At 34.2% G+C, this 15,327-nt stretch overlaps 1 protein-coding gene across 1 annotated transcript; it reads right to left on the bottom strand.

Annotated features, from left to right (window-relative positions):
* Positions 1-828: 828 nt before the first annotated feature.
* LOC111057915 (60S ribosomal export protein NMD3) lies at positions 829-12,929 on the bottom strand. Its single transcript, XM_039419544.1, has 11 exons — positions 12,747-12,929; positions 11,719-11,853; positions 10,559-10,709; positions 8,932-9,066; positions 7,861-7,969; positions 7,353-7,503; positions 5,093-5,235; positions 4,067-4,218; positions 3,181-3,296; positions 2,159-2,332; positions 829-1,075 (listed from the first exon to the last, which is right to left on the bottom strand). The coding sequence occupies exons 1-11, from the start codon at positions 12,788-12,790 to the stop codon at positions 847-849; spliced, it is 1,539 nt and encodes a 512-aa protein (XP_039275478.1). The 5' UTR covers positions 12,791-12,929; the 3' UTR covers positions 829-846.
* Between the last annotated feature and the right edge of the window lie 2,398 nt (positions 12,930-15,327).

The following is a 15,327-nucleotide window of genomic DNA, read 5'->3' as shown; positions in this document are numbered from 1 at the left end:
ACTGAAAAGCGCCTCGTATGGCATAGACCGTATAGTGAGGTCCACGTTATAATGGCAGTAGAGAAAGGTAGGAGAACAACGTTGCCGATCGACTTTCTTGTCAAAGCCTTCTATAGACGGTAGCTGATACAGGTTTATTGATTTAATATTAACTGTTCATTCTCGTTTAAATAATCAATTATATTGAATTAAAAAGACTAAGAAATTGTCAAAAACCACAGATTTATTGATACTTAGAGAGACCGGTTTCGGTTATTACACCATTGTAATAAACTTTGATAAACTCTTATCAGAGATTGACAATGGTGTAATAACCGAAACCGGTCTTTCTAAGTATCAATAAATCTGTGGTTTTTGACAATTTCTTAGTCTTTTTAATTCAATATAAATAATTACCACAATATCAACTACACAAAAAGTAATCAATTATATTTTATTAAGCAAGAAATTATATTTTTCAATAATTTTATAATGAATTTTCATAATTAAAAAGAAATATTTTGTGAATTAATATTATTAATTCTACATTGTTAAAAGATCTGGCAAGACAGCAAAGCGAGAAAGAGATAGCGCTATCCGCTTTGTTGAATGATAGACAAGGATAGCAATATCATTGCTAATCAAAAACTGCCATTATAATAACGTGGACCTCACTATAGTAGTCTATATCTAGTTGGCATGTTATGGTCCTCTTTTACAGGACTTCCAATTTTTCAAACAAACTCATGTAGTCAATGAATTAAATCCTTCAAGTTTTGTGAGCGGATTCTTCCAGAAGCGTTACAGATACAGCAACAGATTTTTACAGGTAAATCAAAGTTGAAGATAATACTTTATAGAAGAGCTTTATTCAGCATCATCATCACCAACATCACCACCTTCCGCCATTTCAACATCATCGATGTGGAGATCGTCCAACATTTCTTCCAATGTAATCTGAGGTATCGAAGGATCATCCACGTTGTCGGAGTCCAATGGAATAGCACTTGCCGTCTTCTTCGGGTCTCTGAAGATATTCACGTTCTGTCTGTAGGTTGGATCTTCTTCAAGGTCATCCAAAAAGTCATTGTAGTCACTGGAAGATGAAAATGACGATTGTTTTGAATTGTGAATGGAGGTTACATAAGATTTACACAAGAACATACAAAACTGACGACACTAATGTTTCAAAATTGTATTCAAAAACACTTATTAGAAAACAAAGTACTTTGAATAGTGGAACAAAATCAATGTCTATGTCTATATTATTATTTATACTTAAGAACAAGATTCTATTTTTTTAAACTGATAATGATATTGTGAAGCCTGTAGTGTGCGATTGAGATTAAAAACCCAATAGTTCGAGTCACAGGATCATCTCAATACATATTCGGTTATATTGAAAGAGCAAAACGCCCCTTTGCTTCAACACGATAGAGGCCTCGATAATTTTTATTCATTCATATCTCTACCTTCATTGTATTATCATTCATCCCATCATCATCACCTAGGCTTAAAATACTTCTAGAAAGTCGCCTTTGTAAAATAATAATAAATAAATACTTCTGGGCCCTGGACCCTTGAAAGCTGAAATGGGACCAAGTTTCTCACTCGCACACATCATTCATTCTCTCTAAACGTGCACACAGTTCGAAATTGAACAGAGTAGAGTAGGAACTTAAATTAAAAAAAAGAAAATAGAAAAAAACTACATCGTAGTTTGATATTACGCTGTAATAAAAAAAAGAAAAAAGAACGTCGGTCTTGAGGGCGAGAAATGAACTTCCAAAGTTCTTACCCCAAACCCATAAAAATCATTGATTAGTCGCATGAACGAGAAGTCCTGTGGCCAGAAATATTCTCAAGGCCCCTTTCGCGGACAAGATGATTAAGATTGATCAAATTGATGACATCTCGATTTGATAAAGATTTAATGGTCAATTAGTAAATTTGTGTATATTTTGTGTAAACAACTAATGGCTTTTTGGATTGTTGTATCGACAATAATATTATTAATATCAATTATAATTATTAGCATTACAATGCTAATAATGTGTTGTAACTTAATGGTCATAATAAATGTCCAAATAAGCTATTGATTTAATAATGTTTTTATGATTCATTAGATTTAATAAGTGTCTTAGAAACCGGGTCTCAGGCAATTATAATAGCTGCTTACTTGTTCATAGAGTCGACTTCGTTCAAGTCGAGATGTTTGAGCTTCCAGAGGCGAGCACGTCTGCGCGCCGACTTATCTCCGTAGTGCTTCTTCACCAGAATCACGTCGGCCACTTTGTCCTCGTCCAACTTTTCAAAGTTCTCATCGTTTATGTTGCTGTCGCTCAAACAGTATCTGTAACATGTCACATATTCACAATAAATGGCAATGTAGGCCTACTAGAGAATTACAAAGGAAAGAATTATTCATAAAAATAATAATTCAATTACCATGCAATCCTAATTTCTAAGACAAATTGCAACGGGATTAATTACATTGGGGGCAATGTGTAGAGGCGACTTGTGTCGGCAAAATATAAACGTTGATTCCCAAACCTCACAAATCAAGACTTAGAGGAGTCAGCATTTTTTAAATGCCTTTTTTATCTGAATTTTTGTCTCCTTTAAATCCCGATTTATGAGGCGTTGGTGCGTATTAAACGAAAACGTTAATGAAATTTTTTTCCTAAAAATTAAATTCTCTACAATATTACATAATTCAAGATACCGGTCAAAAGTAAGGTTTCCTATTTTCATCTTTTTGAAGTTGACAAAATGATGGGTTTATTAGCAAATTTTGCCTATCAACGAAATTACAAATTTCTTACTGGTTTCATTGGATTCCTCAGCTAATTTTAAATAGGTATTGATCACTCAAATACCCTCATGAGGCCGCCACAAAATTATAAAATAGAACAATTTGAAGAAAAAAGTTTGATATAAAAAAAAATTTTGATACAAAAACCTTCACGGAGTTTGTTTAGTCAAGTTTGTTGTCTGCAGTATATTTCAGAAACACTCTATAGTATTCATATGTACATGAGTTTTATTCATGTATTCGACTGAACTCGTATCAGTAGATACATGTAAACTACATGATAGTATTTTAATTTTCAAGGTTAACTCTGTGTGCCTTCTAAAACCTCAATTTATTTACATTCTTTACTCTACGATACATTATATTGTATAGCATATAGTGCTTACCCAAGCGCCGAGTCTCCAGGCTTCAAGATGTGGCCCAAATGAGTGCGACTATGAATTGTATTCTCAGTCATACCCAAATCAGATTCCTTCACCAACCAAACGTCTGCCAAAACATGCTGTAACACATAATTAAAAGGTTACAACACATACCGTAAAAAAACTAAATAAAGAAATGCATGTGCCATAGTCCAATCAAATTAATAATTTTATTTCATCTAGCAAGATAGAAAATAGAAGGGAATAGATCGAGTGTAAGAGGCAACAACTTTTCAATCATTCACCCATATCACTCAATTGAGAAGATACAAATATCAAATGAAGGTTTGCTTTCATTCGTTGCAAAGAAATTAATAGAATGATCAAACGTCAGGAAATACTCGTATGCGATAGGCAAATTTTGAATTATTGTTCAATTAGGTTAAGAAGTAGCTTCTGATATGATTATCAACGTAGCTATTTCAGACACTCTTAAGTCTTCATTTTTGCTAACACTCATATTAGCTTTTACCCATGAGCTTTTTATTATGCATGTGTGAAGAGATGAGATTAGCAACAAGATTAACAACATGGCCTTGATGGGATACCAATTAATACTTTGTATATTCATCAAAATCTGTTGGAAGTACTTATGAGTGATGATGCAGAATGATATAAATTTATCCATCAATTCTTTCATAAACCGTAAACAATAAATTACAATGGTACAATATATTATTGTGATAAATGCATTACAATCGATCTTGAAGCTCACACTATTAACGACAAGATGTTACGTATGTAGCAGTAAAAAAACTGGGATATTGAAGCTCAAAAGTGTAACATCAAGATACGAATATACAGCCTTTATTCAGAATAGACACCAGATAAATAATTTAGGAAGCCCTACCTTCTGAGACACGGATCCCTGTCCAGGGAATATTAGCCGATCACTGCGTTTGATAGGCTCAATATCCATCACAACATACTCCACCAGCTGCTTCGGATTGCAAATGGAGGTAAACGGGTCTCTCCAGTACACATTACTGCTCACTTCAGCAACTAAAACCATAAAACCGTACAACTGATTAACATAATTTCATTATTTATGATTCACAGACTTCACACTTCATCAACTAAAACAATAATCCCGTACAACTGTGATTAACAACATTTTATTGTATGTGTTTCACAGATACTCGCAAACCATACTTTTGAGAAACCGCTTAGATTTTATCAAAAACTTAATAACCATTGAGAACCATCATAATATCGGGTCTTGAATATTTCAGCATTTTTTTCTCAAAAATTAGATTCCTTATTCAACACAATTTACAGAGAAGTGGCGTATGGCGCGGACTTTTTTCACTCCTATATAAAAATATGGTACAATGCAAACAGAAGAGACGTTTGGCGTCACATCTCTTCTATTTGCATTGTATAAGAGTGACGTGGAAGTGACGAAATTCTGTGCCATACGCCACTTCTGTGTGAATTGGCTCTTGGACTAGCAAATATTTGACTCTATACATAATCGAATTTAGGACTGATATCTGAAATGAGGCTCAAGGTATGTAAATTGACGTTTAAATTCAAGAAAACGGGGGTACCGAACTTCGCTCGAAAGTACAACTACTGTATGTTTTATATTCAACTAGGTACGGTATGTTTTGAAAGATCAATTTTAAATTTGCTATCATCCGGTTACTTTCTGTACATATTCTTCCAGATGTTTCTTGAATCATGCCATGTTTTTAAACAGGCAGAAATTGCTCGCTTAATAGACTAAGATAGGATACCTTTCATTAAAAAACATTTATAGCTGAGAATTAATATTTTTCAATAAAATGAGATAGGACCTAGAAATTGTTGAACAAAACAATTTCAAGGATACCACAAGATTGGTAATTGAAAAATGTATGACAGTATTACTCACTTTGTGCTGATGCCGGATCTATGAGGTGGATAGCACTTGTGACTCTATTCACCAAACAGAGTGGGCTGATTCCTCCCAGTTGTTGAGTCAGCTTTTTCGGCAAGCAAACAACGCTGTCTTTTGAAACTGGAACGATTTCCACACTGGAAAAAATATAAGTTGATTGTGATTAAAACGTTCAGTCGAGAAGATGCATGATACTTGTGAAAAAGTCAATTACAGGACATATTCCTAGGCTTTAGAGCCCACTAAACTGTGTTACTTGAAATTAATTATATTTTACTAAAACTATTAGGCCCAGTTTCTAGGACACTTATTAAATCTAATCGATCATTGACTCGGCTGAAAACGCCTGAAGAAACGCCAATGTGATCTCGCCCTTGGTAATGTAGCTCTTGTGTTCCTAGTCTTTGTGGTAAAATTTGTCCTGTCCTGTAACTATACCAGTAGTGTTTGATACTATACTAAGGCCAAGTTTCTAGAGCATTTATTGAATCTAATGGATCAATGAGTACAATCTGGGAGGACCTGATCCACTGCCCCGGTGCAGACGAACCGCGTTCAATGGGAGCTTTTGACAGTTCATAACCGGTCGCCATCTTTGATTATCCTGCATCGGTGCAGAATTCATGAACCGGTTAGAAACATATGATCCACAAAAGGCTAACCGGAACCGGAGAGCTCCTATCGGTCGAAAGTTTTTGCGTCATATGAAGTGAACAGTAGATGCCTACGAAAAATGTAAAAGTTAGAATGGAGGAGCAAAGCAAATATGAGGTACTTTTGAAAATATATTTTATCCCATTATAGAGAATGAGGAAGGTAATTCATTATTGGTGGGTAAGTTTATTATTTGTATTATATTATCGACAATTAACTTAGTTTGGTATAACTATCTTATTAAAATAAGCTATGTATGTGCTCATTACGGGATCTACCCAAAAATGCCTTGGCGTTGATTGGGAAATTGTAAATATTAACGCTTTTTTAATATTCCATAAGGACATGAACATAAAATTAATTAATTTGTTCACACTAATTGTAGAATAGAAGAGAGCATAAGTTTGTTTGAGAGCATAAGCATGTTTGTGTTTTGTAAGAGAGACATAACCTACATTTGTGTGAAACCAAACAAGCTCCAGTGTTTACACAGAATAAAATAGATTTCAAAAATGCGCGCCAAACTGCATGGACATGTCACATAACATGTCAGCCATCCCATGGGAACACTAGCGGTGCACAATAAAAAGCTGGTTTGCCAGCCATTTTGTGGTGCACCAGGGGCAGTGGATCTGGTCCTCCCAGAACCTACTTATTGATCCATTAGATTCAATAAATGCTCTAGAAACTTGGCCTTAGTATTGTATCAAACACAACTGGTATAGTTATGGACAGGACAAATTTTACCATAAAGACTAGAAACACAAGAGCTACATTACCAAGGGCGAGATCACATTGGGCGTTTTTTTCAGGCGTTTTCAGCCGAGTCAGCGGGGCAGAAAGCTCTCCTCTAGGCTTATTATCAGCTGATTCCCGAATGCCAACCCAATCAACCAATCGGAGAGCTTCCTGCCCTGCCGGGTCGTCTGAAAACACCTAATGTGGTCTACTCTTGTGAAACTGGGCTTGCCTAATTCTACTAGATTAGTTATACTGGTAATAAGAGACTGACTTCAGTATAGTAGACCAGTGCTACCACAATCAGTAACATTGACACCTGGTATATTTTGTATGTAATATCAAATATAGACATATTTGGTCTTAGTTTGACACCAGGTTGAATAAATTTATTGTATAAGAATCATGAAAAACATTTATTGATGTGAAAATACTTAAGACTACATACATAAATTGAAGTAAAAACAAGATAAAATTTTCAAACACATTGGATGATTGGTTTACTTAATAAATAACCAGGTCTTTTATAAAATGTAGATTGAATTCATGTAATCCTCTCCTTATTTTTGGCTGGTTCAACTTACAAACTATATCTGTCACAGGAACAGATGAAACATCTGGTACATTTGGACGAATAAAGCATTTTTTCCTCTTTCGAAGAAAATCGCATTCTATCTGATCATTACTTACATCTGTTATTTTTCCAATGTAGTGAATTTTCTTTGATGAGTTCTCCACAAAGAACTGTACTAGAACCCAATCTTTAGTAACTAAGCTAAAGGCTTCAAGGTTTCATAAAAGTTAGACTGGGTATAAAATAGTACTAAATAACAAAACGTCATTCATTCAATAAATACCGTACCTGAAAGTGAACTTGTAAGTATGGATGTTGCTGTGGATATCATGCGACAACAGTTTCTTAGATTGCTGATACTTGCAGGGCAGCATTGTGACAAGGAAGTCAACAAACTTTCTGGCTTGGGATATGTTCGAATAGAAGAAGTCCAAGCCCTCTGCAAAAGAAAATAAATTGTAGCCCAGAATACATTACATTATGACATTGTAACAAAGTAAAACGATTGAAAGAGAGTTTGGATTATCGTATGCTGTGTTGCAGGAATATATTATGATTATTTTCATTGAAAACATAGTTTTTCTTGTCAATTATGGAGAAGTTCCACATCAATATGTATTCAACAAATTTTATATTTTTATTGATTTGAATAGTGGAAAAAATTAGTAACAATAGATAGAAGGGGATTTAATTCTTCATGCGAGATAAATATTTGTAGGCCTATCAAAAGTTCATGTAATAATAGCAGAATTTACGAATTTCTTGAAAAAAATGAACAATGATGGAAAATAATTACCATGAATTGGTTTGATTCCAAGAGTCTGGTCGTGAGCACGATACTTCAATATCAATTGTTCCAAATAGTAGAAGGTTTTCTTGTTTTCAGATTTCTGTCTTACTTGAACCTGGAAACAAAATGATCATTCTCATAATACATAGTAAAACATAGTAACTGTTCGCAGACCCGTTACCTTTGTCATTAAATTATAAAAGTGAAGTTTTCCCAAAACTCCTCAGTATTATACTAGAATACAAATTATTATATATCTTTATTGGTAGATATTTTCACTACAAATCATTGAGAAATTTAATCCTCCAAACGAGCCCAGCATAAAATGATTACCCATCCAATATAATATCTTAATTATTTATCACTAGGATTTCAATAAACCCCCATTCAATTCAAGCGTAAATAATTGTCATCATTTTTTAATAATTTAAATAATTGTCATCAATAATTGACGCCTATGATCAAACTAGCGAGGAGACTAGTTGTCGGGGAGACAGGTTGGCGGCGACCCCATGAAAAATCTATCATTGGATTTGAAGAGAGCATAATATTCAGAAGTAGTACAAAAATGTTTTTGAAATATATTGAAAATCATCTTTTAGTACCAACATTTATTATGATTTTCCCCACATTACATATACAATTATAACTCTTATATGGTAACATCATTTCCATTTTTATTTCAAATTCAATACTAACTTACTCAGCCCATTGCTTAATTTGGGCCAAACTAAATAATTAAATGATCGAATTTAATACAAAATTAAATTGCAATCAACGATAGATTTGTTCATATCAATAGGATATCTTAACCAATGGAAATCTATATCCACACGCTTTTTATCACCTGATGATATGCTTAAGCCCGGCTGCACACAAGTCTGTTGAATTTTAATCACGATTAAATCCACGAAAACCAATTGGAGAAGGCTATTTTGAAAAGAAGACTTCTTTGATTGGTTCTCTTGGCATTAAACAAGGTTAAAAATGAACAGGCTTTTGTGCAACCGGCACTTATTATATTTATGTGCATACTGTAAGAATGTCAAGATTTTAGAGATAATTGACTGAACTTACAACGGCACGCCAATAGTCCTTTGCTTCAGTGCGATGGCAATCGTCACACATCTGATGGTTGACGGTGAACTCGACAATGAATACCTGTTCCAACATTGTTCCACCGAATACTTCAGCATGAACTGTTAGCTTCACCTGCAAAATATTAAATTGATTGTAATTGTTCCATTTAACAGATATAATTAATAGAAGTTGAATTCGATAATAATAGTAAGTAATTGATTGTTATTGCTTCCTTCAACAGCTATAGTTCATGAACGTTTTTCAATAACAATAGTGAATAATAATTATGATCAGAAAAGTATTGGGTTCCTACATCCTGCAGCAACAGTAGTTTGAGAATACGTATGAAGAATGACTAATTCAATGGTTTTACCGAACAATTAATTTCTGATAGATGAAACAAGCTGCATGCTACAAAGAATTTACCCTCAAATAAAAAAAGTGAAATAATGATAAGTTAGGTAGGTACTTGGTTTTTCCGCAACTACTCATGTAAACCATATACGCTCACTCTCTTACTTCCCGTGTCCAAGATCACCATTATGCTATTAATCTATATATTTTCCTTCCAAAATTTAGCCACCCGAAGGGCTTTGTCATTGCATTTGAGGAGGTCGTCGAGAGCAGTTTGTGTCAAGCAGCTCGCACTGCAATAAGTGGGTGTAGTTTTGTTCCAAGCCACAGTCAGCATTGTCCTGAATGTAACCCCAGTGTAGCAGGTTTGATTTACATCATGCGACTCCTGTTCGTAGTCGATTTAAATACTTGCAAGTTGTGAAGGGGAGTTCACTACCACAACTTGAACTTTCTTTCAGTTCAAAATCCTTCGTTGTTCAGGAGAAACAACGAATCATTCGTTGGCAGGAGAAACTTCAAAATCCTTCGTTGTTCAGTTGTGGTAGTAAGAGGTACTGATGACTAGATAAAACTCCTTCTTGACTTGAGTTTTGTTGCTATTGGCTGATGGTGAAACAGAGGTTGCCTTGAGTCACTGATTTGCTTTTTCCGCTCTACGTCCGTTGCAACAGTTCTACGAATGGGTGGTAGCGCTATTGCTATGATTGGGAAGATTTTTTCAACAGGTGTGGGTTTGAGGCAGCCTGAAATTATTCTCTCAGCCTCATCAACATGTCTGGCATGAACAGGATTTGCCCCCCATGTTGTGCTTGTAAATTTGCCATTTGTTTTCTTGGTTCTTATTTTGTACTAAAAGTAAATTTTATTATCATGGCGATTCTGTTGCTTAAGCCGCCATTTTGTTACACCGTTGAGGGGGAGGAGACTGTCTAGCTAGGCCAATGGCAGGCGTTCATGCCCTCGACCAATAGCAGTACTCGCCTATTAGTATAAATTCTGCTGCTCTTGTATTTAGTTTTGCTCTTGTATTTAATCAGAGATTGACAATGGTGTAATAACCGAAACCGGTCTTTCTAATTATCAATAAATCAGTGGTTTTTTGACAATTTCTTAGTCTTTTTCATTCAATATGAATAATTACCACAATATCAACTTCTCAACTATACAAAAAAAAGAATATTGATTCGTATCAAAACCTCGAATTTCTACTGCGATTAATTAATTTACTATTTAAATTGTATGCTGAACTCAAATAAGGGATTCCAACCTTTATTCTCTTTGAATGAGGTTCAGTCCAGACAAATCCTGCATCTACAAGCTTCACTCTATTTAGGCCTTTCATCTTGCGAAGGCATAATGCGAGTAGCTCTCTTGACTCGAGAGAACATTTGACCCATTCACCAGGTGGTTGCAGGTAACTACAAACACAAAAATTACATTTAAAATAAATCAAACATAATTCATAACAAACTTTCAAAGCTTTCACCTGTCTATCAAATTGGAAAAATATAAATAGTTATAAAGTTAGTTATACATTTATGGAGTACTGGAAGAATTAGTATCAACTGAAATAAGTAATTCCATCCCAAGACTTCAACAAGTAAAGATTTATTGAGTGAACTTGAACTGGAAAAATATAGGTAAACTAAATATTTATAAACGTAGAAGAGTGTGCACCAACTAAAGTAAGGAGCTAAGTAACTAACTAAGTAGTAACTTTAAGATAGCCTATTTGAGTTTCAATTGAGAAAATATGAGCAACAAATAAGTAATTTGACCAAATAATGATGGTGTAATGAATTAATTTAAAATTAAACTTTATAAAACAATAACTCGACCAGTAGTTACATATTTTTGGACCAGTTTAGCAGGATGAAACATGGAGGATAAGAAGTAACAGTGAGATAAACATTATTGTCCAGAACCAGGATATAGTTAGCCTCATCAAATCACGGAGAATCAGCTGGCTGGGACACGTCTGGAGAGTGGAGCAGAACAGACTTCAGAGACAACTGCTTGAGGGTGAAATTTTCAGCGTAAGAAGAGGGAGACCCAGGAGAAGGTGACTGCAGGATGTGGAGGGTGATCTGAAAAGTATGGGGATTTGTGCATGAAAAGGATGACAAATGACCGGAACGAGTGGAGGCGTGTGACGGAGAAAGCCAAGGCCCACCCAGGTCTGTAGCTCTAAGAAATTAAGTAATGATTGGTGTAACTTCATCAACGTTTTAATATTGTTAATGAGCTTTACAATAGGTACGTCATAAGATTGATTGAAATCTATGGTTTTAACTGAAGACGTGCGTCTTATTGTAACCTAACTAGCCGCTTATATTTCATGATCAGATGTGAATGAGTGCCGTAAGAGTGGAGATTGGCAATCATTCATGGAGGTTTTATAAGAACCAAACCCCGTTTCGTACATACCGTTCACAGCCGCTACAGAAATATAGAGTTCCTTGCTTTGGAATACTCTCTGTTATGTCTACCTGTGTTCTCACACAACCCACACACATATTTGAGGGGTTTGGCTTGATGGAGACTCCGCATTGACAACATAATCTGAAAATAGAAACAAACAGAAATATAGGGAAAATACAATAGAGTTCATCAAGTACCCTTTTTATTCTTATTTATCAAATCACAACTGGTTTCAACTTATTAAAGTCATATCTAAGTGTAAATAAAATAAAATATAGAGTAATGATAATTTGAGCATTTTGATAATGAAATGTGCATTTGGGTAAATTATGATACTCGTCAATGAATTACATTTGAAAGAGGATCTTGTATAAAGTGTATACTGTATCCAAGACTGGTATTTAGGTGGGTGCAAAAATAAAAGAAAATTGTTACAAGATTAAATAATAATTAATGTTTAATTTGGACTAAAATATTTACATTATTCAAGACAAATTATTAATTTTTCAAAGAAGTCATCTGGCAAATGCAGGCACTGAGACAAGCCTGTAACTCCCTGTATTTTACAAGTCTGTGTTTTCCCAGTTTTTTTACAAGCCTTTATTTTATGTAAGAGCAAATCAATGACCTTTAAAGCATTCAAGAATGCGTTTTTATAAACTACAATTTTAAAACTCTAAATATGCATTACCAACAATGAATTCTGTCTATTAAAAAATTTATTTTTAAGTTAGGCATAGAAAGTGTTTATAACATTGACAGCTTAAGCCTAAGTTAGGCACGGTTATAAAAATTATTAGAGCTTTAGCGGATTTGCCAGGCTTTTAAAAATGAAATATTACTACTGAATGTATTGGGCCTATTATCTTATTAAACAACTAAAAATAAAATATTTATCATGTAGTATGCAAATAATGGGGAGACCAGTAATAATAATAAACATACACTATAGGCAGGAGCACTTAGAATAGTGTGCTTTTAAAAACAATGTATAGAACTAATACAGTCTAGAAAACCTAAATATGATTACTTACATATTTCCAATAGTATTTTCTGTATCACTATTAATGTATTCCATTTTTATTCTATTTCACACGTGTCACTGAAATGTGAAAGATGGTGTAAGGTTGATGTCGTGATGTTAAGAACTTTTTGAGGTTAGAAATAGAAGGAAAATTATTCAAGAATCACCATGGCAGTGGCTACAAAGCTGCGTCAAACTGGGAAGGCGACAAGTTAGATGTTTGAATTCACTTGCTTCAACGTCAAAGCAAATTATTAAAGCTGTTTCTATTCTATTTTTGAAGAAATTGAAGTTTGGGTTACAAATGAGCATGAGTTATACAATATTTCATTGATGGAACACTATCCAATGCTTCTATTCCTTATGTTTTGTAAAATTCGTAGTTAATAGCTAATAAAATTTATAATAGCCTATTATTGTTTAGGCTCACAGGAAATTCTATTACCAGTCTATAAATACCGTATTATTTTTCAAGTTTTTTCAGACATATTTGATGAAATTCTGGACCAGTCTAATGGCTACAAACTACAATTAATAGGTACTCATTGGAAAGCAAATCCATAACAATACTTTACTGATGAAAGCTCATAATGTGTTTTTGGTAATAATTACAATCATTTACCAGAGACATTTTAATCCAATTTTTACTGCGAGTACTGAGCTACTACTTATGTGCATGTTTTGCCCTGATTCGTATAATTTTTATATCAATAATATTGATTCAATATTGTCATTGCCTCATCGGCTTTCTCTACTGGAATGTTGGCATCAACATTAGGTCTATTGACATGACTTTTAGATGACTGACCAAGCCTTTTTCCTTTCACTTATGCAAGACCATGTTCTTTCTGTCAAATTTGATTTTTTTTTTGCTACAATAAGTCAGAAATCATCATTTCAACTTATTTAATAGTAAATGAAAGAAAGAAAGTGGATGAAAGAAATGCCCAATGAATATTTCAACTGAAACCAAAAGAAAAATATCTTCTTTAAATGTATGAATTCAGGGCTACTTTTTTTCCTTATAAAATTATAGTAACCTTTGAAATTAATAAAAAATAAGAGATTAAGAATACTAATTATAACTTTAATAATTTGTATTTTTAATCTCTCATTTTATTAATTTCAAAGGGTACTATAATTCTATTTTATAAAGAAAAATATATATACACCTATATGTCAACTTTCAGTATTAAGACGCAATAATAATTTTGGTCAAACATTGAAAGTGATCAGATCAGGTAGAAATTAGACCAAATTTTTCACCCACTCACATAATTCCTTCTCTCTATAATATGCCCTGTCCAAAATTAAATATAAGACTAGAAACCTAGTTCTCGGAGTCAAGAAGTAGATTGCCGACTTCCTTACACTCACATTTTAGACAACAGCAGTCGCAAGGAGAAGGCCAGGAGTTATACTATTCGCGAGGTCTCTAGCTTTTAGAAACATTTCAATATATTATTTGTTTGGTTGAAGATTGGCAATCAAAGGTACAATCCTTGTATCCTCCCATTTGGAAGAACATACTCAAAATACAGTAATGTTATAATGGTCAATACAAAAAGTAGGTAGCATTATATCATGTCCGGCATATTGTAGGTAGAACTTAATATAAACCAATAAGAAGAGCTTGATTTTATGATTGGTGGTTATGATTGCGATGTCGATGTTGCAAAAACACATTTTACGGAACTTATTTTTTGAAAGAGCAAGCGGGTGAAGGAAATTTATCACCCAGCTTTCGAATCAGTAGCTTATAATTTAGTCAATTAAAGACGTCCAGAAAGTGGACATGATAATTTTCTACGGAGTCTGCATGACGTTTTCTGTACCCTTCTATAATAATAGAACACTCTTCTATGCATATCTAGTGACGGGGCTCATCGAAAAACTTAAAGATCAAAGAAGCTGTACAAAACATTTTTTGGTAATATCAGGTCTCAAGACACATTTTCACTATGTCACCGTCAAAACAAACATAATAATATTGTCAAACAAAAACAAATTGTCAAGTTGCCAGGTTGCCAGGTACACTAGCGTCAGGTGATCAATTTTCATAACGGCAAGGAAAGTTGTGTGAGTGCGCCACACCAGATTTTTGTTATTTGAATTTTACCATAGAGAAACAATAGCGTAAGTTGATATCCCATGGTATAGGGCGTTTATGTCGCAACTTTTACAGTTAACTCAAGCCGATTACTGTCGATTTTTACTGTTTTGACCGGGTGAGGCTGGATGCAAACCGAAGAAACGCGTTTTGTGAAAAAAGTTTCAGGAAACGTGAAACGAAAGTTGCTCGCAATCGACTGATAAGATTGAGCAGGGAACGTTTCTTTTGTATGCATGCGCGAGTGAAACGGATTGCATGGTACTAGTTTCAAGAAAGAGTGCTTCACGAAATGCGTTTCTCCGGTGTGCATCCCGCCTAAGAGTGTATGAACGGCAAAATATGAGAGACTACCAGCGTCATAAAGCTTCACAGGAAAGAACTACGTGGACTATCAGCTTGAGATAACAGTAAAAGTTGCGACATAAACGCCCTATACCATGGGATATCTACTTATGCTATTGCTTCTCTATGGTAATAT

The sequence above is a fragment of the Nilaparvata lugens genome, chromosome 1 (genome assembly GCF_014356525.2).
Source record: "Nilaparvata lugens isolate BPH chromosome 1, ASM1435652v1, whole genome shotgun sequence".
Lineage (NCBI taxonomy): Eukaryota > Metazoa > Arthropoda > Insecta > Hemiptera > Delphacidae > Nilaparvata > Nilaparvata lugens.
The sequence above is the reverse complement of the archived record's forward strand: the minus strand, read 5'-3'. Positions and strand labels throughout refer to the sequence as shown.

Bases quoted from the DNA above. Each gene is read 5' to 3' on its own strand.
- LOC111057915 (XM_039419544.1), bottom strand. From the start codon at position 12,790: ATGGAATACATTAATAGTGATACAGAAAATACTATTGGAAATAT. The intron at 10,710-11,718 runs GTATGTACGAAA...TTGTGTTTGTAG, and splicing joins TTCTGTAGCGGCTGTGAACG to TTACCTGCAACCACCTGGTG. The intron at 2,333-3,180 runs GTAAGCACTATA...GACATGTTACAG, and splicing joins CCTGGAGACTCGGCGCTTGG to ATACTGTTTGAGCGACAGCA.